The 23,989-nt window shown below is 47.0% G+C and overlaps 1 protein-coding gene across 7 annotated transcripts in view; it reads left to right on the plus strand.

Moving 5' to 3' along the window:
- REX1BD (required for excision 1-B domain containing) overlaps positions 1-23,989 on the plus strand; it is a 44,279-nt gene that overhangs the window by 1,303 nt on the left and 18,987 nt on the right. For 5 of the 7 annotated variants that reach the window (XM_033957030.1, XM_033957034.1, XM_033957033.1 and 2 more), the window contains exon 2: positions 15,135-15,217. In XM_033957030.1, coding sequence (XP_033812921.1) covers positions 15,142-15,217 — 76 coding nt within the window. In that variant the 5' untranslated portion in view covers positions 15,135-15,141. Of the gene's footprint in view, positions 1-42; positions 143-15,134; positions 15,218-19,262; positions 19,368-23,989 lie in introns of those variants that run through there. The other 2 variants (XM_033957032.1, XM_033957035.1) reach the window with 2 other exon arrangements.

Here is a 23,989-nt window from a genome sequence, read left to right on the forward strand (position 1 = left end):
ATCTAACAGCCATTTAGGTCTCTTGTGTGTTGACAGACTGGATGGACCGTGGGGGTCTTTTTTGTATCGTCATTTACTTTGTTACTGTTGTGTTTGCTTGGGCTCTTAACCCCTCCATATGATCCCGTAGCACGTCCAGCAGGTACTGGCAGAACCTATGCAGTCTCTTTCAGCGCTCAGACAGATTGCAGTGTCTTTGAGGCGATGTCCCCTATTAAACACAGACAGCTCAGATAAATTGATTTATAACGTTTCAATATACTACTACATAATGGAGAAAGTATTTTTCTTTTTAATGATCATAAACACAAGATATGGATGTTGACTTTTTCATCGGGGCAGAAGAATTTAGGGTCCTTTTACAAAGCAGCAGTAAAAGGTGGCTTTAGCACACCCTAACTCCGGTCATTCATGTACACAAAGACCATTTTTTCCGTGGTCATAAAAATCCCAATTTTCTATTCCATTAATGGCCAAGTGTTAATGTTACCATTAGCGTGCAGCCATTTAAAATTACCACATGAGTATTACTTCCATTTATTTTCTAGGCTGTAAGGGCTTCCTGTTATCCTTGCACTAGCCAGTTAGGCCTGAATTCTCTAGATGGCGCTGATATCGGCAGCTGCCGATTGTGTGTCAATTACACAACAGCGCCATTTAGAGAATCGCACCTCCGGGAATGATAGGTGCAGGGTTTTCCAGGCCTACATTTCTGGTTCCTATCTTTGTCATGAATTGTGCCTACATAGGTGCTTTAGGCTGCCTAATGCCACTTCTGGCATTAGCCATGTCTATAGTGGTGTTAGGCAGCCTAAAGCGCCTATGGAGGCACAATTCCAGTGTCAATTTTTTTAGGCGCCAATAGGCATCTTGAAACTCAGTTAAAACATAGTTTAAATGACATTTTTTTTACAGAGCTTGGGTGCCTTCCAGTGCCTAAAAAAAGTGGTGCCAGTTAGAGAATTCAGGCCTAGATGTGTACTACTGCCTAATGCAGCTCAGTAAAGTACCCCTTAGGTTTCTTTTTGTGGTATGAAACGTGATGTGATTTTTGTCGAGTAGTTTGCTTTTTAATGTTCAGAACTCAAAACAATATACATACAATATAATCATAAACACCTTATTCAAAATAATAATATGCTAAGAAGTTTGATCACATTTCTCCACTTCTCATGCACCTTCATTGGTTTCCACTACATTATCCAATCTGGTTTAAAATGCTTATTTTAACGCATACATCTTATTATCTAGAACAATCGTAGGGAACTCCGGTCCTTGAGAGCCGTATTCCAGTCGGGTTTTCAGGATTTCCCCAATGAATATGCATTGAAAGCAGTGCATGCAATTAGATCTCATGCATATTCATTGGGGAAATCCTGAAAACCCGACTGGAATATGGCTCTCGAGGACTGGAGTTCCCTACCCCTGATCTAGAAGAACTTCCTTATTTCTTTAGCATCCTTCTGAACCGGCACAGAAAAAAGATGAGTTTACGCTATTCTGCAAGCAGATGGAGACTGAGACATTGACTTTTGGCTGTAGTACAAGTAGGTTGTGTAGTCCCATCTACAATCAGTCTGTTCTCAGTCTCCAGCAGGTGGAGGTGGTAAGCCTGTACAGCAGGGGTGTCCAATGTCGGTCCTCGAGGGCCGCAATCCAGTCGGGTTTTCAGGATTTCCCCAATGAATATGCATGAGATCTATTAGCATACAATGAAAGCAGTGCATGCAAATAGACCTCATGTATATTCATTGGGGAAATCCTGAAAACCCGACTGGACTGCGGCCCTCGAGGACCGACATTGGACACCCCTGCTGTACAGTCTTTCCTTTGGTTAAGTTAGGGTCTGTTGGATTTGATTAGTGGCCTTTTTTATCCATGTTTGTGGGTGCTGGATAGAGCTTGGGGGACCCTTTCGGGGGTCTTTCCAATCTCGGGGGTGCCACACTCGACTGGTCGAGCCCTCCCCCCATTTTCCCCCACTTCCCCAAATTTTGTGTTTAGAGGTGCCTCAACTGTAAGCCTTGCCACAATTCAGGTAAGGCATATAGATTTGAGAGCCTTTGGGGTTTGCTCATAAAGTTGTACTTGTAAAAACAAAAGAAAAAACCATTCTGAGGCAGTGCCGGTCTGAAAGGAAGCTTTTAATTAGCTTTAATTGAACTTAATTGGTAACCGGCAGTTTTGGTTTTCTTTTTGTAGTGGTTCACAATGAACACTTTTAAAGGGAAAAAGTGCTAATTGTGTACCCAACGAGTGGTGAATGCGGCTGACGTGTGCACCAAGTGCTCTGGCCACTGCAAGGAGGCATCCTCATTGGCTTCGGGTACTAGCGAGCAGGGTTCCCCTTTGTTGGTGCACCGTTCGTCGACTGCTGCCAGTGGGGAAGCCCAGGCTTCCCCTACCTCCCACACAGGGATTTCCCCAACCACCACCGGTCAGGGAAATAAGGTTTATCCCAGGAAAAGCAGGCATGATATTCTCGCATGTGGGTGTCGTCATCTACGGAGCCCCAGCACGGACAGCTTTTCAAGCAAACTTGATTGAAGTTTCAAGTTTGCTATGCTGCACCACGCATGTGCATGCCTTCTTGCCCACTAGAGGGCGCATCCCCACCTTGTGGTCCTCAGTTCAGTTTTTTCCGCGGAGCCAGAAGCCCTGTGGAATTTGTGCTCTCTACTTTTTGCCTTCTGACACCGCGGCTGAGTGTTTTTTTCTCGGTCGCTGTGCGTGATTTGTTTTTTTATTTGTTCGTGTGTTAAGTTATCGTCGAAAAAAAAAAAAAAAAAAGTCTTTTCGTTCGGCTCCGGGGGCTCCCGGGAGCTGCGGCCGCGGGACCTCATTCGTTCCCAGCCATTTTTTGAGTTCATGTCCCATCCCTTGACGGGCTTTAAAAAGTGCACCCGGTGCGATCGGTTGCTTTCGATCACCGATCCCCACCGGTGGTGCTTGTTTTGTCTGGGTCCTGAGCACCCGACCGACTCCTGCACTCGGTGCTCTACTTTTCAGCCGAGAGCTCTCCGCTGCCGTCGCGCTCGAATGGCGGAGCTCTTTGCTGTGGACCCCGCGGCGGGGAAGGCCTCGACGTCGGCCTCGGCTTCGGCCCCGGCCTTGACCTCGGCCTCGACTCCCTCGACCTCGCCGCGACAGCCCGCTTCGTCGAAGCCTGCGTCCTCGACCCCGAAGTCGACGGTGGGTAAGTCCTCACTTCCTTCTTCTGTTCCAGCCTTGAAGAAGCCATCCTCGGGCTCATCGACGGGGGCGGGTGGGTCGTCCTCGGCCCCGCCCCAAGCGTCGAAGTCGGGTGCCCCGCGGGAATACTCGAGACCGAGGTCGCCCTCGAGGGAGAACCCGCCGGCCCCGGATCTACCGGCTATGATGGGGGTTCCCGTTTTTCAGGACTTACTCCGTGCATTCATTGCCTCGGAGCTGTCCGGTGCCCTCGCGCACCTACAGCCGGCTTCGGCCTCATCTGCCCCGGCTTCGGCAGCCTCGGTCTCGGTACCCTCGACTTCGGCCCCCGGGGTGGCTTCGGCCTCAACCCTGACCTTGCCCTCGACCTCGTTTGACCAGCCTGAGCGGAGCATGCGGCCTCGGAACAAGGTGCGAAGGGTTCGGAGGATCTCTTCCTCTTCTTCCTCGTCGAGGTCCTCCCGGGGCTCCTCGCCCTCGGGTCGGCCTTGGGCGAATCGTCGGCTGAGGAAGCCCAAACGTCTTCGGGGCTCTCCTCGACGACGTGGTCGCTCCTTGCCGACCGGGGCTGAGACCCTGCGTGTCTTGGAGCTCCGCCTCGATAATCCGAGGCTTTTCCGTTCCTCCGAGGTAGAGTTATCGAGGGCCTCCTCGCCGAGACGGAAGGGGCATGCCTCGGTGCCTCATATCCCGGGGACTTCCCGCAGGGGTTCCTCGAGGCATGGGCGGTCCCCGACCCCGTTGAGGTCGCTGGGTGCGGCTTCTTGGGGTTCGGGGTCTGGCACGGGTAAGGAGCCTCGTTACTCCCGTGAGGCTTCCCCTTGTTTTTTGGCGGCGCGGGCTTCTCGATCTCCCTCTCCGCCTTCGAAGCCCTCCTCCTTTTCGAGATTTGTGCTTGATATGGGGAGGGCTTTGGACCTTGATCTTGTGTCAGGTTCTCAATATACGAAGGAATTTTTGGAGGAGCAGGATTTGCCTTCTCCCCCAAGGGAGACTCCTCGTCTGCCTCTCAACAAAGCTCTCCATCAGACCTTCCTGAGAAACTTGGACTCCCCTCTCACGGTTACGGCGGTTCCCTCAAAGATGGAGTCAAAGTACCGTACAGTCCCTTGCAAAGGCTTCGAAAAAGCGCAGCTGTCACACCAGTCGTTGCTGATGGAGTCGGCGTTGAAGAAGTCCCAGCCTTCTCGGGTCTCTGCTGCGGTCCCCCCCGGACGGGAGGGACGGACTCTGGACAAGTTTGGTCGTTGCCTCTACTCCAATTCCATGATGGCTGCCAGGGTCCTTAATTATGCTTTCACATTTTTGTCCTATTTACGGCAGATGGTGAAGGCGTTGCCCCGTTATTATGGGGTCATGCCGGATTCCCATAAGGGGGATTTTGGTACCTTTATGGCCAATTTGTCACAGCTGCGTCTGTACCTCTTTCACGCAGTTTACGACGTGTTTGAGTTGTTCTCCCGAGTCTCCGCCTTTGCGGTAGCGATGCGCCGTCTCGCATGGCTCCGTACCCTTGATATGGACCCGAACTTGCAAGAACGTCTGGCCAATCTTCCATGTGTTGGCTCAGAATTGTTCGATGAGTCCTTGGAGGCGGCGACCAAACGCCTGTCCGAACATGAGCGCTCCATCGCCTCCTTGGTCCGTCCTAAACCCTGGGTACCGCCGCAGAAGCCGTTTAGACCTCCGCCGCGGCGATACCCGCAGAAGTCGACGCCGGCTTTCTCGAGGCCTCCGCCCCGGCGTCCCCCTCAGCAGGGCAGAGCGTCCCAACCGAAACCTCAGGCGCAAGGGGCGTCTAAACCGGCTCCGTCTTTTTGACGTGATGAGCGGAAGGGGGCGGGCCCCCTCCGCACTGTCGACGGACCCCCTTCCCATCGGGCCTGGGCCAGGATCACGTCGGACGCTTGGGTGCTCCGGATCATCTCCGAGGGTTACTCGCTAAACTTCTCAGCCACGCCGCCGGAACATCCGTCGGGGGCTTCTCTTTGCTGTCGAGCCCAGCTTCCTCTTCTCCTTTCGGAAGCCAGGTCCTTGTTGAGCCTTCGGGCGGTGGAGCCGGTGCCCCCGAACCAAAGAGGACGAGGGTTTTACTCCCGTTACTTTTTGGTCCCGAAGAAGACAGGGGACATACATACATTCTGGACCTCCGGAGGCTCAACAAGTTCCTTGTCCAGGAGAAGTTCTGTATGTTATCCCTTCCAGTCCTGTACCCTCTGTTAGAATTGGGGGACTGGATGTGCTCCCTGGACCTGAAGGAAGCATATACTCATGTTCTGGTGCATCCCACCTTCCGCAAGTTCCTCAGGTTCCAGGTGGGGGAGTTGCACCTCCAATATCGGGTCCTCCCCTTTGGGCTGGCTTCGTCCCCTCGAGTCTTCACTAAGTGTATGGTGGTGGTCGCGGCAGCCCTGAGATCTCGGGGGCTGCAGGTCTTTCCCTACCTGGACGATTGGCTGATCAAGGCATCCTCCAAGGAAGGGGTTATTTCAGCGACCCGACAGACTATCATCTTCCTTCAACGTCAGGGGTTCGAAGTGAACTTCCCCAAGTCTCAGTTGTGCCCGGCTCAATCCCTTCAGTTTATCGGGGCCGTGCTGGACACGGTTCGCCTCCGTTCGTTCCTCCCCCCGCCACGGTTGGAGGCCCTGCTTCGATTGAGTCGCCAGGTTTCGCTGCTGCCCTTAGTTTCGGCGCAGCGCCTGATGGTTCTGCTCGGCCACATGGCGTCGACGGTCCATGTCACTCCGTTCGCCCGTTTGCACCTGAGGCTTCCTCAGTGGACCTTGGCCTCCCAGTGGCATCAGGATCGGGACCCAGTCTCCTCCCCTGTAACAGTGACTCCTTCCTTGAGATGCTCGCTCTGTTGGTGGACCAACTCTTCCAATCTTTCCGGGGGTTTGCTCTTTCTCGTTCCTCCGCATCGCAAGGTCCTGACCATGGACTCCTCGGAGTACGGGTGGGGGGCTCATCTCAACGGTCTGCGGACTCAAGGTCTATGGTCGGCAGAGGACCGGCGTTGTCACATCAATGTTTTGGAGCTTCGTGCCATTTTTCTGGCTGCTCGAGCGTTCTGCCACCTGCTGCACGATCAGGTAGTCCTCGTGCAGACGGACAACCAGGTGACCGGGCCTTTTCTTGCCCCAGCACAGTGAAGGGGAAGGGAGATCGAGTCGTCCCCCTTCACTGCACCGGAGGAGCATCGCGTTCGGCGGTTTGCCCCGCCCCCAGCAGCCACTTCGGCACCTGGCCTGCCTTCCCAGCCCTCTTAAGGGCTTTGCAGACCGGGCCTTTTCTTGCCCCAGCACAGTGAAGGGGAAGGGAGATCGAGTCGTCCCCCTTCACTGCACCGGAGGAGCATCGCGTTCGGCGGTTTGCCCCGCCCCCAGCAGCCACTTCGGCACCTGGCCTGCCTTCCCAGCCCTCTTAAGGGCTCAGCCGCCAAAGACCGACACCTAACTCAGTGTCACTAATTCCCGAGGGCCACGTACTATATTCCTTGACTCTCACTTGCGGCCTCCCTGATCTGATCATCTTCTCTCAAGTTCACAGATTTACTCTTTGTATCTACCCACGACTCCTATTTCATACCTGTTACACACTTTTACCTTTAATTCCATCTTATGACCTGTTCATAGTCTCTTATACCTACACATCGTTCTCACTTAGTACAGATCTGCTCATAGTCCATCTCATCTTAAATGCTTCTAACCTCATTTTGAACTTTGGTTCACAGACCTACGCTCCGCCCTTCCCCCGAACCAGCAGGGGACGAGTTTTGCTACTTCAAAACCAAAGCCAGGACCTCAACATTTCCTTCTGAATTTAGTCTACATTTCCCTCTGCTCATAGACTTACCTTTTCCACAATCTCTCCAGCTTACATGCCCTGAATTTGTATTCATTCATAAGCCTTCCCTATGCACTCTAGCTTACATACCCTGTGTTTGTATCCGCCCTTAGCCTACCCACTTTACCCTTTATTCTCTTCTTTCTTCCACTTCCCAGGCCTGCTGCTTCTACCTAGCTACCCCTCTCTAAGCCTCTCCCCTAGCCCTCCTCTTTCCCCAACACCCCTCAATCTCCCCCTTACGAACCCAGTTTTGGCCTCCCCTTCACACTAGCCTCTCAGATTGCCCCCCCCCTCTGAATCTTTCTCCCCCCTCCCGACCAGGCCAACATTTCCAACATGACCAGCATCACTCATAATCTCCCCGCCTTTCTCCTCCTCTATTTGCTTAGCACAAGAGGCTGGATTACAAATGTTCTAGCATTCGAACCTATTTCAACCTACACCACTTGGACTAGAATCCCCGGTCCTGACAAATTCCTCCGCCCTCATCGACTTATACACGATTGCACAGAAGCAGGTCCTTTCCCAATTCCTGTGATCAATATCACCCGCCACCCTCCTAGACCAACTCCTAAAAGAAAACGATCTCTAAAATATCTGCAACGTACGATACCCTCCTGCCCCCCACAACAATCCATTCTTCCTGTGCCTACCAGAACATCTGCTCAGCTAGAAATAAGGCCCAGCTCATCAAAGACTGGCTGGAAGAAACTCGCTTAGACATTGTCCTCCTAACCGAAACATGGCTCATTTCCGACCAGGACCCCATCATAGGGGACATTCTCCCTCCACACTACAAAATTATCACTCTCTCAAGAAACTCAAAAAGAGGAGGTGGCCTCGCTATCATTCTCCATAATCACCTTCACTTCCATGTCCTAGACTCTAAATCAACCAAGGACCTAGAAATCCTCACCTGCAAAATTTCCAAAACAGACTGTATAGATAACCTAATCATCACGCTATTCTATATACCCCCTAATAAATGGAATCAAGCAAAAGATGATTTCTACGAGCACCTTCTTGCGAACTCGTCAGCAGGCACCTACAATCTCTTAGCAGGAGACATCAACCTACACCTAGAACAGAAAGAGAACTCAAATGTCGCAGACCTTCTCTCCTTCCTCACGACACTAGGCTTCTCCAATCCCCCCCAACCACAACCCATAACAAAGTCCACCACCTCGACCTCATCACCTTTCTCTCCAATACCAACACCACTCCCAATATAAGTCTCTTAGACCAAACCTGGTCAAATACCCCCTGGTCTGACCACCTCCTGTGCAATTTTGAACTAGCCTGGCACAAAAAACAACCTGACAAAAAGCCTAACCCCATCCATACAAAGCAATTCATCTGGACAAGAGAACATCTTAATCCAGCAGACTTCTGGTCACACTACACTCTCATCTCTGACTCCGACGTAGACCCCAACTTCCACCTAAATTGGGAAAAATTTAGCGACCAGGTTCTTAACACCACTGTCCCTCTTAAACTTCGTTCGAAAACTCTTCGCCCCTCAAACAGCTGGTTTGACGCGGACCTCCTGACCATAAAACGAGAAGTCCGGAAACTTGAAAGAATCTGGCGTAAATCAGGGACTGATTTAGACAGACTTACCTGGCGACTGAAAGTCAAAGAATACAAAAAACAGATCATCGATAAGCGCAGTAAACACTACTCCCAACTAATAAACTCCCCTTCTCTAAACAGCAAAGCACTTTTTAGACTAGTTAACTCCCTATTCGACATAGACTCTCACAAATGCCCCACCTCCGACCTCGCTTCCTCCGCAATCACTCTAGCCGACTACTTCGCGAACAAAATCCACACTCTAAAACTGTCTCTTTCAGCTCACAGCCCCGATCCCCCACTCAACCTACGCGCAGCAGATACAGAAGGTTCAATAGCCGACATGTCCTGGACCTCCTTTGTAAATCCTGACTGGAATCTATTCCTCGAACTTTATTCTAAATACGCCAATTCCAACTGCCTATTAGACACTTGTCCTCTCACCATCATGAAAAGCGCCCCCCCATCATTCAAAGCAGAACTCTTCAATTGGGTATCTCTATGCCTGTCCACTGGACACTTCCCGTCCGAACTTGGCCACATCCTCATTTCCCCTATCCCTAAACAACCCAAGGAGCCAATCTCTTCCATCACCAACTACAGACCCATCGCCAACATACCACTCTTCCAAAAACTCATGGAAGGTCTTGTCAACAACAACCTTACGAATTACCTCGACAAGTTCAATATTCTTCATGACTCCCAGTCCGGTTTCCGCCCAAATCATAGCACCGAAACCGTCCTAGCTGCCCTGACAAATTACCTCCTCCACCTGTTCTCACTGGGTAAAAGCGCCCTGATACTTCAATTCGATCTGAGTAGTGACTTCGACCTGGTCGACCACGACATTATGCTCAACTGCCTTGACTCCATCGGCATCTCCGGACAGGTAATAGATTGGTTCACAGGCTTCCTAACCAACCGTACCTACCAGGTCCACAGTAATGGAGCCTTCTCCCACCACTGGCGTAACCCTTGTGGAGTCCCACAAGGCTCTCCCCTATCCCCCTCCCTATTCAATATTTACTTGACCCCTCTGGCACGAAGCCTAGCAAACTCTAAACTAAAATCGTTCATATATGCAGATGACATCACCATCATTGTTCCCATTACCTCACTCACTCTAGAAACGGAAAAACTCATCGCATCTATCCTCACCAAGTTAGAACTGTGGACCTCAAAACTCAAATTAAAATTGAACTCTGAAAAAACCAAAATCTTCCTAGCGAGTCCCAACCACAAATTAACAAACACTTCCCTCAGATTGAATGGGCTAGATTACCCTATCTTACCCACCATAAAAATCCTTGGAGTCATCCTGGACCGCACCCTAACCTTCGATGACCATACCAGTGCCCAGGTGAAAAAATGTTTCTGTACCCTCTGGAAACTGCACACCATCAAACGCTACTTCGACCACCAAGCCTTCCGTCTACTCGTTCAATCTCTGGTATTAAGCATATTAGACTACTGCAACATTATTTACCTGGGATCCTATAAAAATACCATCAAACGTCTTAGAACAGTCCAAAATGCGGCCGTCCGCCTCATCTATGATCTCAAAAAATACGACCATGTTAGCCCCTACTACACCAAACTCCATTGGCTTCCAATAGAGGCAAGGATCATCTTTAAGTTCGCCTGCCTCTGTTTCAAAACTCTAACAGGATCTTCCCCAATCTACTTGTCTGAGCACCTTGAAATAGCAGGCCCCTCTCGCACACGAAACGCCCACCTATTCACCTTTCCCTCCCTAAAAGGCTGCCTCTACAAGAGATTCATTGATAGAACCCTAGCATTCCAAGCGGTCAAATGGAACAATTGCCTTACCACCCTCATCTCCAACTCCCCGCCCTACCACCTGTTCAGGAAGTCACTAAAAACCTACCTCTTCGACAAATTCCGCTAACGCTGCTTTCCCTCCTTCCCTGCACCCTCCTGACCTCGACATGCCTCCATTCCCTCTGACTACGCCCCCCTCCCAAGCCACTATGGCCTCTCTTTCTCAATCTCTGTTTTATCTAATTGCCCTGCCTTTTCATTGCCTCACATTTAACATCACTGTAAATGTATCACCGCTATAACATGTAACATCGCTGTATACGTACAGTCTCTTCTTTAGTATATGCCTTTTTATTACTGCTATTTATGTAACATCTCTGTAAATGTAACAACACTGTAATATGTATCATCGCTGTAAATGTACAGTCTCTTCTATTGTTAACCGCATTGAACTTCCATGGTATTGCGATATACAAGAATAAAGTTATTATTATTATTATTATTATTATTAAACAAGCAAGGGGGAACGGGCTCTTGGTCCCTGTGCTGGTAAGCATTGCGCCTTTGGGAATGGGCGGTCTCCCAGAACATCTTCCTACATGCGGTTTACATTCAGGGAGAGAGGAACTGTCTGGCAGACAAACTCAGTCGTCTCCTCCAGCCGCACGAGTGGTCGCTAAACTCCCGAGTTCTGCACGAGGTTTTCGACCGCTGGGGGACTCCTCAGGTGGATTTGTTTGCCTCCCCGGAGACTCACAAGCTGCCCCTCTATTGTTCTCGGATTTACTCCCCGGACCGTCTCGAAGCCGATGCCTTTCTTCTAGACTGGAGAGGGAGATTCCTCCTTTTCCGCTGATCTTGAGAACGTTGGTACATCTCAAATCAGCCAGAACCACTATGATTCTCATTGTGCCTCGTTGGCCTCGGCAGCACTGGTTCTCCCTGCTTCTTCAACTCAGTGTCAGGGAGCCTCTGCTTCTGCCAGTTTTTCCCTCTCTGCTGTCTCAGAGTCAGGGTTCGCTGTTGCATCCCAATCTTCAGTCCTTACATCTGACGGATTGGTTCCTTTCCCCTTGACTTCGGTTCCTGTTTCTCAGTCTATGAGGGAAGTTTTGGAAGCCTCGCGCAAGGTCTCGACTAGGCTTTGTTATTCCCAGAAGTGGACCAGATTTTCATCCTGGTGTTCCTCGAACCATCTGGATCCGAGTTCGGTTCCGGTATCTTCGGTTCTGGAATATTTGTTGCATTTGTCCAAGTCTGGGCTGAAAACGACTTCTATTCGGGTGCATCTCAGTGCTATTGCTGCTTTCCATCGGCATCTCGAGGGTCGGTCTCTCTCTCTTCATCCTCTGGTGACTCGTTTCATGAGGGGTCTCGTGAATATTCATCCTCCTCTGAAACCTCCTCCGGTAGTTTGGGATCTTAATGTGGTCTTGGCTCAGCTGATGAAGCCTCCTTTTGAGCCTATTGTCAAATCTCATCTTAAGTTTCTCACTTGGAAGGTGATCTTTTTACTTGCGCTCACGTCCGCTCGTCGGATTAGTGAGCTGCAGGCTTTGGTTGCGGACCCACCTTTTGCTGTGTTCCATCATGACAAGGTGGTTCTTCTCACCCATCCAAAGTTTTTACCTAAGGTTGTGTCTGATTTCCACCTCAATCAGTCCATTGTTCTTCCGGTGTTCTTCCCGAAGCCCCACTCTCATCCTGGGGAGGCGGCGCTTCACACGCTTGACTGTAAGAGGGCGTTGGCTTTTTATCTTCAACGCACTATGTCTCATCGGAAGGTTCCTCAATTGTTTTTGTCCTTTGACCCTAATCGGTTGGGACGTCCGGTTTCCAAGCGCACCTTGTCCAACTGGTTGGCTGCTTGTATTTCTTTTTGCTACGCTCAGGCTGGTCTCGCGCTGCATGGTCGGGTTACGGGACATAAAGTTCGAGCGATGGCAGCTTCTGTTGCTTTCCTAAGGTCTACTCCGGTGGAGGTCATCTGCAAGGCTGCCACTTGGTCTTCGGTTCATACTTTCATCTCCCACTACTGTCTGGATACGTTTTCCAGAAGTGACGGCCGGTTTGGCCAGTCGGTTTTGCGTAATCTGTTTTCCTAAATTGCCATCCTCCCGCCTGCCCTTTTTTGGTTGGCTTGGAGGTCACCCACATGTGAGAATATCATGCCTGCTTGTCCTGGGATAAAGCACAGTTACTTACAGGTGTTATCCAGGGACAGCAGGCATATATTCTCACAACCCGCCCTCCTCCCTGGGGATGGCTTCTTTGCTGGCTATGAAACTGAGGACTACGAGGTGGGGATGCGCCCTCTAGTGGGCAAGAAGGCATGCACATGCGTGGTGCAGCATAGCAAACTTGAAACTTCAATCAAATTTGCTTGAAAAGCTGTCCGCGCTGGGGCTCCGTAGATGACGTCACCCACATGTGAGAATATATGCCTGCTGTCCCTGGATAACACCTGTTACGGTAAGTAACTGTGCTTTCCCTTACCACTGATAGATTTTTTTTGTGGTCTTTTCCTCAGTTTTGGCAGGAAGCTCCGCCATTTTGCCTGTGGCCTCAGGTGACCTCCCTCCTGTCTTAGAGAGACAGGAACAGGTTTTGAATGCTTCTCCTGCTTCTGCAGTGAGTACTTCTTTGCTGCGGAGGGTATTTGCCCCTGATTTTGATTTAGCCATGTACAAGGCTTACTTACAGGCGACTGGGTGTCCTGGGTTTGGTTCGTCTGGCTTAGGTGGCAAGCTGTGGGGGGCGTTGTTGAAGGTCCTTATTCTAATCATTATCCAACAGTGTTTTCCCTGTCCACTTCAACCAATTAGTTGATATTCTCCTTCAGGGAGTGAAGTTGATGTTTTATAGTTTACATGTTAAGTTCTTAGTTAGTTCCTGCTTGGCTATTCGTCAGATTGATTGTAGATGGGACTGCACAGCCCACTTGTACTACAGCCAGAAGTCAATGTCTCAGTCTCCACCTGCTGACAGAGGAGCGTAAAACCATCTTTTTTTCTATGCCGGTCTAGAAGGATGTTAAAGAAATAAGAAAGTTCTTCATAAACCCATACGTTTTCTGTGCCAGTCTGGAGGGACTAAAAGAAAGAAAATTAGCAGGTAAGAACCTAATTTCTCCTTATCTTCTTTAGCTATCCATTGTAACCCCACTCAATTTTTACATTCCCTCAACTCAATCATTTAGTGCAGGGGTCTCAAAGTCCCTCCTTGAGGCCGCAATCCAGTCGGGTTTTCAGGATTTCCCCAATGAATATGCATGAGATCTATGTGCTTGCACTGCTGGGAAATCCTGAAAACCCGACTGGATTGCGGACCTCGAGGAGGGACTTTGAGATCCCTGATTTAGTGCTTCCCAATTCTAAACTGGTGCACTACAAATCTACCTGTCACTCAGCTTTCTTTTTCCTTTCACCTGAACTTGGAATGAATTCCCTCCATCTGTCTATAATGAAGTACAGTATCTCGCCCCAGATTTAAAACCCTATTGAAGTTTCACTTTTTTACCATGGCTTTTTCACTGTTTCGCCTGATGAAGACTTGGACCTTTATTTAATCCACAAGATCCTCTTGGGGGGGGGACAGGTAATGTGGACAGTTGTTTTTAGGAGACACCAGTTGGCAAGGATGTGTCAGTCATGTGCATTTTTCATCGGGAAGAGCTGCAGGAGCTTATTCCTCAGGTTTCCTCGTGTTGTGGACCCCCTGCTTTGGGGGATCTGGTTAGCTTCCCATTCTTTTCCTATGTATCAGGATATTCAGGATGTAGTGCTCTGCTGGGATGTCTGTGTGGCCAGTCTATTAAAAATTCTGATCCCACCTCCATCCCAGTGGCTTGTTTGATGCATTTTTCTTTTGACATATTTTTTCAAAAATGGTTCCAAAAGATAGATGCACATCTGAAAAATAGCATTTTCAAAAAAACAAGATAGACGTTTTGCAGTTTTGAAAATGGGCATGTTTGGTAGTGGATTTATGTGCTTGTTCCACAAAACATCCAAACTTGAATTTGGACGTTATATAAAAAAAGGACCACATATTTTTATAAAATAGGCTAGAAATAAGCACCTATATAGCATTCATAAAACGGCTTTTAGGCAACCTATAAAATTACCCTAAAATGTCCTTGAACTACCAAATCTTTGCTTCCCTCCAGATGGAAAAAAATAGCATCAGGACTACAATTCCCAGAATGCTCAGAGGCAGGAGTTAACCCCCTCTATTAGGGTTGCTCAGATTCCATGTCATAATGGACAGACTAATCCAGTCCTGGTTTTATGATTATCCTAATACATTCATGGATCTGTAATTCTGATACTGAATTTCTCGAGAAATTCAATGGGCCAATCAAAGCTACAAGTCCATACATGCAAAGAGGTAAATCCAGGACTGAAATAGCCTGTGCCTTACAACACAGAGGCAGATGGCATTCATATGTGTAGGTGTAGAGGTAGGTTATAGGGATAGGAGTAGAGGTAAGTTATAGGAATAAGAGTAGAGATAGGTTATAGAGCTAGTCAGGGACCACTGCTCAGGCAATGGGCCTGATGGGCCGCCGCGAGAATGGACCGCTGGGCGAGATGGATCTCTGGTCTGCCTCAGCAGAGGCAACTTCTTATGTTCTTATATCCTCCACACCTCTCTCTCAAAACAAAGACCAGGATTTACTGAAAGCATGTGATAACTTGATTAATATCATGTTTTCTGTTTGATTTGTTTTACAGTCAGAGAATGATTTCAGGGCCCTGGTACAGCGCTTGTATGCCCTACAGGCTGAAAGAATGGAGGCCTATAGACTATTTGAAGAGTAAGTAATTTCTTCTGTTATTCTGCTCCCTTGATCAGGGTCCCTGAGGGGGGAAATAGATGATTCCACAGGCTGTGCCCTTTTTCTGCACAATCAATTCTAAATATGTGATCAAAAACCACATTAAAGGGGTGACTTTGTCTCTACATTAGTATAGAGACGACTTCCGATTAGGCTGAGGGATATAGGTGACAGATAGCACCCATCAGGCGTTTGCCCACCTTGATTCCTGGTGCAGATATCAAAGACTCACATTGATCTCAGGTGCAGATATCAAAGACTCACATTGATCATACTTCTTTGATAAGAGCTCTTTTGTGTCTATATCAGGCTTTTGTGAATTTCTTTTCTCTTTTTGTCTCCTCCGTAGTTTGGGGGGTAACCCTGTTGAAAATGATCTGTACCTAATGGAGGCATGTCATTTTCAAGAATTTCAAAGTAGAAAGGTGTCCTAAATCTAGGCTTGTACATGGTTTGTTCAGAGCTGGCTGTAGGGTATCTAATTTGTTAGGTGAACAGTCAGCCATGTGCCCTCTTCCCATAGTCCAGTATTTTCTCTTTCCTCCCCCTCAGTGTCTAGCAATCTCTCCTTTCTTTCCTCCCCTCCACTATGTCCAGCATTACTTCTCTCCCTTCTTCCACCATGTCCATCATCTCCTCTTCTCTCTTTCCCTCACTGTGTCCGGCATTTCTGTTTCCCTCTCCCTCAATGCCCAGCATTACTACTCTCCCTTCCCCCACCCTGTGTAGCATCTGTTTTTTTCTCCCTCACTCACTGTGCCCAGTACCTTTACTTTCCCCTCTTGTCTGGCATCTTTCCTCTGCAGTATCTTTGGGTGGAAGAGAGCCTGAAGATTTGGAACCTGATGTCACCTTATCCCCACAGCCTCTATTTTTCCACCACACCTTGCTAGAACAGTGAACCAGCAGGGAAAAACCCATGAGAGTATACTCATTGGGGAAACTCCATTTTGAGGATGGCAGGAAGCCGCTGGGGTAACCTCAGAGTTCTCCTATGGTGAAACCTGTGGTGGTAACTTTAGAGAGCATTTGGGACAGTGTCGTACCTAGGGGGGGTGGGGGGGGGCGGTCCACCCCGGGTGCACGCCCCAAGGGGGTGCACAGGAGAGAGCTGAACGGGGACGACGGGGGACCCATGGGGTTAAATATAACTCGAGCCGCGAGGCTCGTCTTCTGCTCCTACCTGCCCTGTTGCTCACATATAGCCGATCGGAAGTCTTCCCCGATGTCAGCGCTGACGTTGGAGGGAGGGCTTAAGCAAAGCCTTCCCTCCGACATCAGCGCTGACGTCGGGGAAGACTTCCAGTCGGCTATATGTGCGCGGCAGAAAAGGCAGGAAATAGAAGACAAGCCTCGCGGCTCGAGCTCCATTTTGCTGAGAAAGTTGCTAAGATGGGCTGGGAGGCAAACACGGAACACAAAAGGGGGGAGGGAGTGCGTTTTGGACACAAGGCATGAACTTGGGAGAGATGAAGGGAGGGAAAGAGATGCTGAGGTGGGGGATGGAATGGGTTTTTGGACACAGAAGGCATGAACTTGGGAGAGAGGAAGGGAAGGAAAGAGATGCTGAGATGGGGGAGGGAATGCGTTTTTGGACACAGAAGGCATGGACTTGGGAGAGAGGAAGGGAGGGAAAGAGATGCTGAGGTGGGGGAGGGAATGTGTTTTTGGACATAGAAGGCATGGACTTGGGAGAGAGGAAGGGAGGGAAAGAGATGGTTGTGTACATGGGGAATAGAAGAAAGGAGACTTGGTCATAGGGATGGAGTGAGATACAGACAGTGGCATACCAAGGTGGGGTGGGGTGGGGGTGGGGGCGGTCCACCCCGGGTTTATGCCCCAAGGGGGTGCACAGCTGGCCACCCTCCAGTGTTCTCCCTAGGCCGGCAAACTGCGTCTCTTTAGCCACTTGAGTGCCACCGCCGCCATCAGGAACAGGCCGGCGCCAAGTTCTCTCTGCTTTTCCCTGTGGGGCCGACCAACTCTCACCACCCGCGTCAATTCTAACATCGGAGAGGATGTTCTGGGCCAGCCAGGCAGCGATTGGCTGGCCCAGAACGTCCTCTCCGACGTTAGAATTGACGTCAGGTGGCGAAAGTTGGTCGGCCCCGCGGGAAAGAGAAGCAGGGCGAACTCGGCGCCGGCCTGTTCCCGATGGTGGCAGTGGCAGCATTTTCCCAATGGTGGTGGTAAAGGGGAGGGCAGGGAGAAAGAAAGAAAGAAAGGGGGGGACAGGGAGCCAGAAAGAAAGAAAGGGGGCAGGGAGAAACAAAGAAAAATGGGACACGGAGAGAGAGAGAAAGACAGACATACAGAATGAAAGAGGGCATGGAGAGAGAAAGAAAGAAGGGGGCAGGGTGAAACAAAGAAAGAAATGGGGCACGGAGAGAGAGAGAGAAAAAAACAGACATACAGAAAGAAAGGGGGTATGGAGAGAGAGAAAAAGAAAGAAGGGGGCAGGGTGAAACAAAGAAAAAGTTTTGGAAGGGAATGAGGTCTGGAGGAGAGGAAGCATACAGGAGGCTGAAAGAAGGGAAGAAATATTGGATGCACAGTCAGAAGAATAAAGTGCAACCAGAGACTGATGAAATTACCAAAGGTAGGAAAAATGATTTTATTTTTAATTTAGTGATCAAAATGCGTCCGTTTTGAGAATTTATATATGCTGTCTATATTTTGCACTATGGCCCCCTTTTACTAAACCGCAATAGCGTTTTTTAGCGCAGGGAGCCTATGAGCGTCGAGAGTAGCGTGGGGCATTCAGTGCTGCTCCCTGTGCTAAAAACCGCTATCACGGTTTAGTAAAAAGGGAGGGGAAATATTTGTCTATTTTTGTATAGTTGTTACTGAGGTGACATTGCATAAAGTCATCTGCCTTGACCTCTTTGAAACATTTTCTCTGCGTACAGCGTGCTTTGTGTTTTTAAAATTTTATTGTTGGTAGATCATTTTGACTTGGCCACAAAGGTAAGGGGGAGGGAGGGAGGGGAGCTGCTGAAAGACATCTAGTAATCCTTGCAGGCTTGACTATGCAGGGAATTATTTTTGTAAAATCATGTTTTGTTATGTGACTGGCATTATTTAGACTTTAATTTCTATGAATGAATAGAATGAAAATGATATAAAATTACTTGCTTGTTTTTATGTGCGTGCGCTGAAGGAAAGTGGAGAGAGAGTGGGCTGAGGACGCTGAAGGGAAATGGGGAAGAGAGAGTGGGGAGAAGACGCTGATTTATAAATTGACAATTGTACAGAATATTGTTTCTTTTTATACTTTAATATAAACAATTCAAGGCTTGTGTGGATGGAATCAGGTGGTTTGCGGGGATGGGGACCGAGCTTACGGGGATTAGTCCAATAAAATGGTATTTTTTTTATTTCTCATTTGTTTTATTTTTATTTGTTAATTTGTAAAGTGGTGATTGTTATGTATCAGTTTTTTCAAATTTACATCTACTGTCTTTATATTTTGCACTGTATTAGAGGACATGTGTTACTGTTTTTGTGGTGTTGCATTGTTTCCAGGGTCTGGTTTCTTGGCGGTTCAGTTTAACTTTTGTCTACATATTTCTATTTTTAGTTTGTGATTATTCCATATTGGGCGAGGGTGTATCTCTGTTTTATGTGTATGAAAAGAACATAGTTTTCAGTTGGCATTGACTACAGCACAGGTGTCAAAGTCGGTCCTCGAGGGCCGGAATCCAGTCGGGTTTTCAGGATTTCCCCAATGAATCTGCATGAGATCTATTTGCATGCACTGCTTTCAATGCATATTCATTGGGGAAATCCAGAAAACCTGACTGGATTCCGACCCTCGAGGAGGGACTTTGACACCCCTGGACTACAGGATCAATTGACTGTGCGGGATCTGTTTTGTTTAGTTTTACAATGTATGTGTTGGTGTTCTAGTACTCACTGCAGTGTTTAAGATGCTGCCTTTTCCTAGGTACACTCTTGTTGTGCGATATGTGGATTGTTACTAAAAATCATATTTTTCATATAGATGGGGGGGGTGTCAAAAAATGATGGGCCCTGGGTGCCACATACCCTAGGTACGCCACTGATTTGGGAAGTTCTCTTGAAACTGGACTCTACAGTCTCCAAATCTTCCCAAGAAGTTACAGCTCTTGTAAGTACTGTGGATATTTGGGGGAAAGTATTAGAAAAAACTAAAGATGAATTTGTGTCTGAATTTAACTCTGTTAAAGATAAAATTAAAACTCTTCAAGATTTAACATCTGGTATTGCTAAAGACAAAATAGCGCTAAACGGGAAAATTGAACAACTTGAGAACTATAATCGTAGGCTGAATTTGCATCTTTTTCAAAGTCTCTAGCTATAACTCCCATGGAAGTCTTCAAAAAATACCTTATAGAGGTTTTGATATTTTTCTCTGATAATATTCCGCCAGTGAACCAAATTTATTATATTTCCACAAAGAAAGATTTGGGAATGAATCCAGAGACTGATGATATGATTCCTAATGAAGAAGAGGCAATGAATGTTACAGATTTACTTAAAAAGTCTCTGTCTGAGGTGTCTGAAAGAGCTTCATTACTTGTGTCATTTATCTTCGAACAAGATATGAACACTGTATTTAGAGATTTTACTTTTGTAATTCTCAAGTATTATTTTATGGAAAAAAGATTTGGATGTGTCCAGATTTTACAAGACAAGCTCAAGAAAGAAGAAAGCTTTTATGACAATGAAATCTGAAGCTTTGAGCTTGGGACTTCTTTCTTATTAATGTATCCATGTAAATGTATGGTTAAATGTCTTGGAATGAAATATTTATTTTTTTTCCCAGAACAACTTAGAGCCTTCTTGGATATGAAGAAAATGGTCTCTGGGACTACTTAGCTTCAATGGAGGGTATTTAGGTTAAAATGGGACACGCTGTTAGGCCTTTTAGTTCTTCGTTTCTTTTCCTCTTTAATTTACAGTAGACTCTTTGTTAACTGGAACTCAAGCAACCAGCAAAAAAAATAAGAAATCAAATAAATACTGTAATACTTTAAATAAAAATGAAAATAAAATCAATTTCTGGCAGTCTACTGAAAGTCTACTGTAATTCTCTTCACCTTTTCTTTGGTCTATCCCCCCTTAATAGAGGTCTAATGAAAGTTTTTATTTCCTCTTAATGTAATTTTTTTATAGCTATTTCTTTCTGTATAACTTGAACAAGTGTATTCTTGTGGAAATGGCTGAAGCCTATAAAAAAGAATAAAAAAAAAAGAATACAGACCTTAAGCACAAATATCAACATCACCACTATTTTATATTACATTTCTGCGTGAGATCTTTGCTGGCAGTGATGAGGGCTCTTCTTTTACTCCCAGCTGTTCTACACCTTTGGCTTGGTAGAGAAAGATCAGGACTTGCAGCAGTTCAGAGGAAGGTGACAAAAATGGTATGGGGTTTGTGCTAAGATGCATGAGAAATAACTTGAAACATGATGACAGTTAAAGGCCAAATGACCCATCCAGTCTGCCCATCCGCAGTAACCATTATCTCTTCCTCTCTCTAAGAGATCCCACGTGCCTATCCCTTAGAGCACAGGTGTCAAAGTCCCTCCTCGAGGGCTGCAATCCAGTCGGGTTTTCAGGATTTCCCCATTGAAAGCAGTGCATTCAAATAGATCTTATGCATATTCATTGGGGGAATCCTGAAAACCTGACTGGATTGCGGCCCTCGAGGAGGGACTTTGACACTCTTGCCTTAGAGGAAAAGAAGGAACATGAGTAATTTAGAGGGCCATTTTTGATAGCATGTCTATGTCTAATTTGGACATCTTGAGAAATGCATCCAAAATTTGGGAGGTGAAAACGTCTATTTTCGAAACCACTAGATGTCTTTTTATTTTTTTTTTTTTTAAACGTGTTGGCCCTTAGGACTTCCAACTTTTTCAGCCATTTTCAAAAGAAAAACGTCCAAGTTCAAAATGTCCAAAGCCAAGTCGTTTGGGTATAGGCAGGGCCACCGTTTATACTCCACTGGCTACGAAGACATGTCAGCAGAGCAGTGGGTTACCTTAAGGGGCACTGCTGTGAACTTCACATAAAGGATGCCAGATGTACATATCACCATAACCCCCTTATAATATAAGGTGAACCCTCCAAAACTCCCCTAAAACTTACTATACTCACCTGTCTACCACCCCAATAGCCTCTATGGCTGTAGGTGCCACCTATATGGCAGTTTAATAGAGTTTTGGTGGGCTCAGTCCAGAATTCATTAATATGATGTATGAAGCATATTTGATTAACAGAGGCCACATGGAACCCTCGGGAGTTGTGGTGATGCTGGTGCCGGGAGTATCTCCCCCTAAGAATGCAAGTCCACCCCAATAGAACCATGCACAAGAGATGATCCAGTCAGATGAGGAAGATTTCAGTAAATATGCCTTTATGCTCCCAGTCTGGGTCCTCTAGCAGGTGATTCTGCATCATGGCTGGGGGGCCAGATCCTGATCAGTTGGAGGCCCTGAATCTCGGAGAAGACCCAATGGTGTGCAGGCTGTTTAAGCCCTCAGTGCTTTTGTAGATAATTATGGAGTCTCTCCAGAAATTAAGATAAAGATAGAGACTCCAGAAATTAGAAATAAAGATAGAGACTCTGCAAGCCTCAGCTACTCAGTGCTTGCACATGAACAGCATTAAGGCACAGACCATATGCTTTCCCTCTCATCAGGACATACTAAAATGTTAACAGACCATTGGAAACACCCGGAAGGGCCCTTTCAGGTGGTCAAGGGTATGGTGAAACTTTATCCAGTAGATACAGCTTTTAACCTGCTATTTACTCCACCAAAGGTGGATTCTCTTTTGGCACAAGTTACCAAGCATACCTAATCTAATCTGGCATTTCTGAGTTACGCTATGTCCAAATGGATTCAAGGCGACTTATATTTTGAGATTATAATTAGCCAAAATAGTACATTGCAATAAGTAAAATAGGATACAATTCTATAGAGAGATGGCGACTTACAATTTGAAAATATGAATGTTTTAAGACGATACATTGCAATAAATAAAGGAATACATTTCTACAGAGGGTTAGGAATTCTCTTTAGTTTCATATGAAACATGAGGTAGTTTAGTTCATGTCTGATGGTTGGAGGGAGGCCGTTCCATGTTTTTGTGCCAAGATATGTGAACATCATGTTAAATATGTGTTTGTACTTGAGGTTTTTTGCTGAGGGTAGGTTCAGTTGGAACTTGTTGAGATTTCTGAGTGAAGAGGACCATGCCAAAGAACAGGTGTATAAGTGGTGCTATGGTACCTCTCTCCCCAGTGAAGGCGGAGTAGTATTGAAAGATACCCAGGATCGCAAGCTGGATTTTATTTTCAAGAGACAGTTTGAAGCTGTGGCCTTGGGGTTAAAGGCAGTGGCAGCAACATCATACATTGCACTTGCTTGCCACTCCAAATTGTGCCACGATCTGGAGGCAGCTGACGGACAAGATCACCAATTTCTAATGTCTGGTGTGGGTCTATGTAACAGATGATCTTTTCAGAGTATTGAACAAGGTTTCTACATATACTTTCTGCCCGCAGGATGTTGTGGATCAGGCAGTGGGTAGAAGACTCATCCTCCAAGGCAATGTTGAGCAAACTGCCATTTAAAGGGCATTTGCTTTTTGAGAAAGTTCTGGATGATCTCATGGTCAGCGTGCAGGATCATAAACCAAAGTTTTTGCCCAATAGCAGGCTGAGAACCCCCAGGGGGCCAGGTTGAAGTAATTTTTGTATCTCCAGTTGTTTTTGCCAGTACTTGGGACCATCGGTCCAGCGATCAGGCCTCATTGATGGATTTCACAGTTAAAACGATGTTTTTATTGACAATCTCTTTGGCTTGACGTGTGTCTGAACTGCAGGCGTTATCATTTAGAGAACCCTTTCTCAGAATTTCGGAGTCGGGAGTAGTACTGCGTACAATACCTTCTTTCTTGCCTAAGGTAGTCTCATCTTTTCACAGCAACCAGGAAGTCCAGTTGCCTGCCTTCACACCCTCTGGGTTCAAGAAGAATGACCAGATCCTGAGATTTCTGGGTGTTTGCAGAGTTTTACTGTGTTATCTGGAGATAACATGAGTTTTGCCTGTCTGATCATCTCTTTGTGCTAGCAGGTACTGCCTGTAGGGACTAGAGAGTTGCACGGGGACAGAAATCCCACCCGTCCCCGCCAGGATCAAGTTTCAAGTTTCAAGTTTGACCTTTATTTGATGAATCGCTTATAATAATATCTAAGCGATGTACAGTGTTAAAAACCATCAGAATGTGGTAATACATTTAGTTTACAGTAGTCACTCATAAGACAGACAAAATTAGACGAACAGGAGGGGGTGGGAGGAAAGGGGAAAAGTTACAATGTTGTTCTTTGTTAGAAATTGACATCAAAGGGAAAACACATCGGGTAATAATGGGTTAGGATGAGATGGGAAGAATATTGGACCTTAAAAGGTGATATTTCATATGTCAAACGCGTCTTGAAATAGGTAAGTTTTTAAAATTTTCTTAAACGCAACAAGGTCAGTTTCATTTTTAATGAAATTTGGAAGGGAGTTCCACAATGTAGGGGCTTTTACAGAAAATATATCATTTCGCCTAGTGCCTATGACTTTTAATGAAGGGACTGAGAGCAATTGTGATGAAGAGGATCTAAGAGAACGAGAAGTTTTGTGTGGAACAATCATTTTTGCAATATATTGAGGTTCACTGAAGGTTAAAGTTTTGTAAACCAGAAATAAAA

This window comes from Geotrypetes seraphini, chromosome 8, assembly GCF_902459505.1.
Source record: "Geotrypetes seraphini chromosome 8, aGeoSer1.1, whole genome shotgun sequence".
NCBI classification, from domain to species: Eukaryota; Metazoa; Chordata; class Amphibia; order Gymnophiona; family Dermophiidae; genus Geotrypetes; species Geotrypetes seraphini.